The sequence below is a fragment of the Argentina silus genome (assembly GCF_951799395.1).
Source record: "Argentina silus genome assembly, chromosome: X".
NCBI classification, from domain to species: domain Eukaryota; kingdom Metazoa; phylum Chordata; class Actinopteri; order Argentiniformes; family Argentinidae; genus Argentina; species Argentina silus.
Genome location: NC_139653.1, coordinates 26492223 through 26499658, shown reverse-complemented (window position 1 = coordinate 26499658; position 7436 = coordinate 26492223). Strand labels below are relative to the sequence as shown.

The window sequence follows — 7436 nt, the reverse complement described above, 5'->3', positions numbered from 1 at the left end:
GTGTTACATTAATTGGGATAAATCAAATGAATAATTTATTATTGTTCATTCAATACTCAATTCATGTTCAAGTAAGAATCAAATACAACAGCAATAATCAACAGAAATAAAAATTTGCAAGGAGAAAGCAACAACATACCCCAGATGTAATAGAATAGTTGTTTACTGATAGCCACAGCTCCCAAAGACTCAACAAAAAGTTGAACATTCATTGGTTATATACTGAAAAGACCTTCTAAAACATGTGCATGGAGAGATAGATAGATAGATAGATAGATAGATAGATAGATAGATAGATAGATAGATAGATAGATAGATAGATAGATAGATAGATAGATAGATAGATAGATACTTTATTGATCCCCAAGGGGAAAGTAAGGTGTTACAGCAGCTCACATCACAAACAACAACAACAAAATAAAGTGACAACAGAATAATAGAATAAAACAGACATCTGAAACATTATAAACAGAGTCTTGCACACGCCAAAGGACCTGAGCCTCCTCAGGAAATAAAGCCGACTCTGGCCCCTCTTGTACAGGACATCTGTGTTACCAGTCCAGTCCAGTTTATTGTCCAGGTGCACCCCCAGGTACTTGTAGCTCTGGATCACCTCCACTTCCTCTCCCTGGATGGATGGATACAGGAGACAGGGGGACCATTTCAACCCCATGGTGGGCCATTTAGGTTATGATAAGACACTAAACCGTATAATGGCTCGATTTTATTGGCCGGGAATTCGGGCAGAGGTGCATAGGTGATGCACTTCCTGTCGCGAATGTCAGTTGGTAAATCCCCCAGCCATTCCCCGGGCCCCGTTGCGGCCCTTATCATTGGTCGAGAACCCATTCGACCGCATTGCCATGGATATTATCGGGCCATTTGATCGGTGTACACAGGGATATCGATTTGTGTTGGTCTTGATAGATTACGCAACCCGATACCCCGAGGCAATACCGCTGCGCAATATTTCTGCCAGGAGTGTAGCACAGGCATTGTTTCAAGTAATCTCCCGGGTGGGAATCCCGAAAGAGATTCTCACCAACCAGGGCACCAATTTTATGTCACGCACCCTCAAGGAACTGTACGGGTTGTTGAACATCAAGGCGATTCTAACCAGTGTTTACCACCCGGCCACGGATGGCCTTTGTGAGCGGTTCAATCGGACCTTGAAATCGATGATTCGGAAGTTTGTGCACGAGGATAGTAGGAAATGGCATAAATGGCTAGATCCTCTGCTGTTTGCGGTACGGGAAGTTCCCCAAGCTTCCACCGGGTTTGCGCACAAAGCTCCACGCCCTAGGGGTCATCTCACGCGAGCATTTGCAGCAAGTCCAGGAGCGTCAAAAGCGCTTCTACGACAGGGGAACTAACCTGCGAGAATTTTCACCGGGAGACAAGGTGCTCGTACTGTTACCCACCTCCAGCACGAAATTACTCGTGAAGTGGCAAGGGCCGTTTGTGGTCACACGTCACATGGGGGACGTGGATTATGAGGTAGTACGCTCAGACCGGGGGGATAGCTTGCAGGTGTATCACGTAAATCTCCTTAAAAAATGGAACGACGTGGTCACTGTTGCTCTGGCTACAGAGTTGAGTTCGGACCGGAAGTCCCAAAATCAAAAATTAGCACTCCGGTCGGTATTGATAACCACCTCTCTGCTAGCCAGGCCACGGACGTTGCAGATTTGCAAGCTAGGTTCATTCCTATCAATTCATTGTGTGCAAGGAATTGGAAGCCATGCTGGAGCTGGGTGTGGTCGAGGAGTCCCGCAGTGACTGGTGTAGCCCCATCGTGCTTGTCAACAAGCCGGATGGGTCTATATGGTTCTGTGTGGATTATAGAAGGGTTAATGCGGGCTCCAAATTCGATGCCTACCCGATGCCCCGGGTTGACGAGCTATTGGACCGGCTTGGCACGGCCAGGTTTTTTACGACATTGGATTGTACGAAGGGATACTGGCAGATTCCCCTCTCGCCGGTATCCCGGGAGAAGACTGCATTCTCCACTCCGCTTGGGTTGTATCAGTTCACGGTACTCCCTTTCGGGTTGTTCGGAGCCCCAGCCACTTTCCAGCACCTCATGGACCGCATTCTGCGGCCGCACTCTGCCTATGCTTCTGCCTATCTGGATGACATTGTCATTTACAGTGACACCTGGGCGCAGCATATGCAGAGTGTGGCTGCTGTTCTGCGGTCCCTGAGGCAAGCGGGGCTGACGGCCAACCCGAAAAAGTGTGTGATCGGGCGGAGGGAGATCCGGTATCTGGGGTACCACTTGGGTCGAGGGGAGGTGCGGCCGCAGGTTGAAAAGACTGTGGCCAAGACTAAGAAGGAGGTGAGGGCCTTCCTAGGGCTGGCTGGCTATTACCGGCAGTTCGTGCCGGGGTTTTCAGAGCTGGCCAGTCCCTTGACGGACCTCACCCGGAAGGGTGCCCCGGATCCGGTCCAATGGTCGGGCCAGTGCCAGGGGTCGTTCGAGTCCCTTAAGGGCGTTCTTTGTGGAGAAACGGTCCTGTATGCGCCTGATTTTAACCTCCCTTTCTCCCTACAGACGGACGCGTCGGATAGAGGCCTGGGAGCAGTGCTGACCCAGCGGGTAGAGGGGGCTGACCGGCCGGTGCTGTACCTGAGCCGCAAACTGTCGGAGAGGGAGGGCCGGTACAGCACGGTGGAGAAGGAGTGCCTCGCCATCAAGTGGGCGGTCGGCGCCCTCCGCTACAACCTGCTGGGTCGCGCTTTCACCCTCTATTCCGACCATGCTCCCCTCCAGTGGCTCCACCGCATGAAGGATGTGAACGCGAGGATCACCCGGTGGTATATATATATATATATATATATATATATATATATATATATATATATATATATATATATATATATATACACTCACCGGCCACTTTATTAGGTACACCTGTTCAACTGCTCGGTAAAGCAAATATCTAATCAGCCAATCACATGGCAGCAATGCATTTAGCAATGCATTTAGGCATGTAGACATGGTCAAGACGAGTTCATACCGAGCATCAGAATGGGGAAGAAAGGTGATTTAAGTGACTTTGAACGTGACATGGTTGTTGGTGCCAGACGGGCTGATCTGAGTATTTCAGAAACTGCTGATCGACTGGGATTTTCACGCACAACCATCTCTAGGGTTATATACATATAACATATTTATGTATATATATATATACAGTGGGGGAAATAATTATTTGATCCCCTGCTGATTTTGTTAGTTTGCCCGATTACAAAGAAATGAGCGGTCTATAATTTTTATGGTACTTTTATTTTAACAAATAGAGACAGAATATCAACAAAGAAGTCCAGAAAAAACACATTATATACAGTTATAAATTCATTTGCATTTGATCGAAGGAAATAAGTATTTGATCCCCAAGCAAAACATGACTTAGTACTTGGTGGAGAAACCCTTGTTGGCAAGCACAGAAGTCAGACGTTTCTTGTAGTTGGTCACCAGGTTTGCACACATCTCAGGAGGGATTTTGGTCCACTCCTCTTTACAGATCCTCTCCAAATCCTGAAGGTTTCAAGGCTTTTGCTTGGCAACTCGAAGCTTCAGCTTCCTCCACAAATTTTCTATAGGATTAAGGTCTGGAGACTAGCTAGGCCACTCCATGACCTTAGTGTGCTTCTTCTTGAGCCACTCCTTTGTTGCCTTGGCCGTATGTTTTGGGTCATTGTCATGCTGGAAGACCCATCCACGACCCATCCTCAGTGCTCTGGCTGAGGGATGGAGGTTCTCGTCCAAGATCTTACGGTACATGGCCCTGTCCATTGGCCCCTCAATGCAGTGAAGTCATCCTGTACCCTTAGCAGAGAAACAACCCCAAAGCATAATGTTTCCACCTCCGTGTTTGATGGTGGGGATGGTGTTCTTGGGATTGTAGCATTCAGCATTTCTCTCCCTCCAAACACGACGAGTCGAATTTATGCCAAAGAGTTCAATTTTGGTCTCATCTGACCACATCACCTTCTCCCAAGCCTTCTCTGAATCATTTAGGTGTTCATTGGCAAACTTCAGATGGGCCTGTACATGTGCCTTCTTGAGCAGGGGGACCTTGCGGGCACTGCAGGATTTCAATCCGTTACGGTGTAGTGTGTTACCAATGGTTTTCTTGGTGACTGTGGTCCCAGCTGCCTTGAGATCATTACCAAGCTCCTCCCGTGTAGTTCTGGGCTGATCCCTCACCCTTCTCATGATCATCCTTACCCCGCGAGGCGAGATCTTGCATGGAGCTCCAGGCCGAGGGCGATTGATGGTTATTTTGTATTTCTTCAATTTCTAATAATTGCACCAACAGTTGTCTCCTTCTCACCAAGCTTCTTGCTGATGGTCTTGTAGCCCATTCCAGCCTTGTGCAGGTCTACAACTCTTACCCTGATGTCCTTTAAATGTTCTTTGGTCTTGCCCCTGGTGGTGGAGAGGTTGGAATGGAAGAGATTGATTCTATTGACAGGTGTCTTTTATACCCATAATAAGCAGAGATTAGGAGTACTTTCTTAAAGTGACAGCACTAATCTGTGTGCCTCATGGGCATATAACCGGTCTGTATGAGCCAGAATTCTTGCTGGTTTGTAGGGGATCAAATACTTATTTCCTTCGATCAAATGCAAATTAATTTATAACTTTATATAATGTGTTTTTTCTGAACTTCTTTGTTGATATTCTGTCTCTATTTGTTAAACTAAAAGTACCATAAAAATTATAGACCGCTCATTTCTTTGTAATCGGGCAAACTAACAAAATCAGCAGGGGATCAAATAATTATTTCCCCCACTGTATATATATATATACACACACACACACACATATATATATATATATATATATATGTTTTACCTTGGACTTGTATTTTGAAGGCAAAATACGAAAACCGGAAGTCTTATTATGGCTGGCGAATCGCTAATGTGGCTGCCATGACGCTAATTACACTATTCAAAATGGCGACACGAAAATCGAGTTCCGGGTCAAGAGGAGAATGTGGTAGTGGTTGTGCAAAGCAGATCTTTTTTCGACTAATGGGACGCACCCTAGAATTGCTCGACACCGCCACTCACGTTGTGCCTAACAACACGTCGTGCCAGTGACAGTATTGAATCTGTGTTCTTTGAACCATAATAAGCGGCAGATACTACATTACGACTTCCGGTTTCGTTTTCGCGACTTCAAAATAAAAGTGCGAGTTGATAGGATCACAATATTTTATTATATTTTTCATGGAATAAGGAAATATTACGGAACAGAAGGTATATACAATTTCAAAAAGTATTTTGGATAATTCTATTGTACATATTCATGCAATTACATGTCATTTTACACCGGGCACCGATAATGGACTGTACAGAATATGTTTGATAAATTCAACTCATCTCTGGTAACAGTCTACTCTGCAACACTTCTAGAATGTAGATCAGGTGAGTTTGAGTCTAAAGCGGTGTCTTACCAAATGTTGCTAGCATTGGTGGCCAACCAGCTCACAGTAACCTATCTGAACTGCATAGAGCACATATAACAGACTGTACATAGGTATGTCAGGTACCAGTCTACTAACCGCTTCACCCTCACTACCCCCCCTATACTAACCCTAACCCCAACCCTAGAGACCTCTTCACCCTCACTACCCCCCCTATACTAACCCTAACCCCAACCCTAGAGACCTCTTCATCCCCGCTACCCCCCCTATACTAACCCTAACCCCAACCCTAGAGACCACTTCATCCCCGCTACCCCCCCTATACTAACCCTAACCCCAACCCTAGAGACCACTTCATCCCCGCTACCCCCCCTATACTAACCCTAACCCCAACCCTAGAGACCACTTCATCCCCGCTACCCCCCCTATACTAACCCTAACCCCAACCCTAGAGACCACTTCATCCCCGCTACCCCCCCTATACTAACCCTAACCCCAACCCTAGAGACCACTTCATCCCCGCTACCCCCCCTATACTAACCCTAACCCCAACCCTAGAGACCACTTCATCCCCGCTACCCCCTCTGTACAAGTTCTATCCTGCTAGATGATTCACTTACTTAAACAAAGGTATTGTTGTAAGTCGCTTTGGATAAAGGTGTCTGCTAAATGCCATAAATGTAAATGTAAATGTACTAAACAACACTTCTAGAATATGGAAACAGTTGGTGCCCTATGCAGTTCAGATAGGGCACTCTAAGCTGTATGGCCACAGTAAAAAGCCATCAACATTTGGTAAGACTCAAACTCACTTGATCCATATTCTAGAAGTGTCTAGATAAATTGAAATTATTGAAAAATATTTCTGTACAATCCATTATATGTGCCTTATGCAGTTCAACAGTCTTTCCTTGGGGTAATTATGATGTTTTAACAATTACACACGCTTAAAAACACAAATAATACATAGAGGATTACATGTTTATTTCTATGGATAATTTAAATATAATCTGTGGTTCCTTTATCCATATTTACTAAAATTAAAATGCATTAAACAAGTTTAACGTGGGCGCTTTTATTTTGAAGAAATCTTCATTTACATACACCTGAGGTTGGTGGGCGGAGTTCCACTATTGTCGTTCACGGAACACAGATCAATATAGACGATAAATTACGGCCTCTCGGGCATTATTGCTTAAATAAGTAATTGTGATATCAAGAGTTGGACTTGCTGATGCAAGCCCACTAGTGATAATAATAATAAGTGAAAGTAAACGAAGTAATTGGAATATTAAGAGTTGGACTTTCTGATGCAAGCCCAATAATAAATAATTGTCAAATAGAAATCTGTGCTCAGAGGCTCCAGCCAGTTGTTCAAAGCTGGGACGATCTCTTGACAGTTGCTGCGTCTGGGCAAATATCATCCTCGTTCAACAGATTCTAAACTATGGGGTATCTTCGCAAGTACACAGATACAAACTGTATAGGGATAGAAAATAATAGACTAGGGGGCGTAGTTACTTGTTTTAAAGATCGGCTGTTCTGTGCAACACTAGGCTACTTTACAGCAGGGCTTAAAAACATGACAGAGGGAGACGCTGGGGTGCATGGCAGCAAAATGACCTCGTGAATTGATCGACGAAATCTATTGCCACCGAGTTTTGTCGGACTATTCATTTGACGATATGGTGTAATTGTCGATGTGCTCATTTGAAATAGATAGCAATGGACCGAGTGAAGAGCTCCATGCAGCAAGTACCGAATCCAATTCCTAAAGCGCTGATCCGTCGGACCGGTGGCGCCAACAGTTTGGAAGTTGAAAAGGAGAACTTTGAGCGCAGCCAGGTAAATCCTGCATAGGGGAAATTCAGAATGTTCGTGGTTTATTCTTGAGGTCAAGGTGGCTATGGTTAATTCAGCGTGAAAACATGCAGACATGTCAGGATGTTTCCTGTTTTGTGAATTATTACTCTACGTTCCAAATGTCAAATGTCAAGTTTT

The 7436-nt window shown here is 45.1% G+C and overlaps 1 protein-coding gene across 1 annotated transcript in view; it reads left to right on the top strand.

The window, feature by feature from the left end:
* Positions 1-7017: 7017 nt before the first annotated feature.
* Positions 7018-7436, top strand: part of hip1 (huntingtin interacting protein 1) — a 38596-nt gene continuing 38177 nt past the window's right edge. The window contains exon 1 of the mRNA XM_083695284.1: positions 7018-7280. Coding sequence (XP_083551410.1) covers positions 7161-7280 — 120 coding nt within the window. The 5' untranslated portion in view covers positions 7018-7160. The remainder of the gene's footprint in view (positions 7281-7436) is intronic.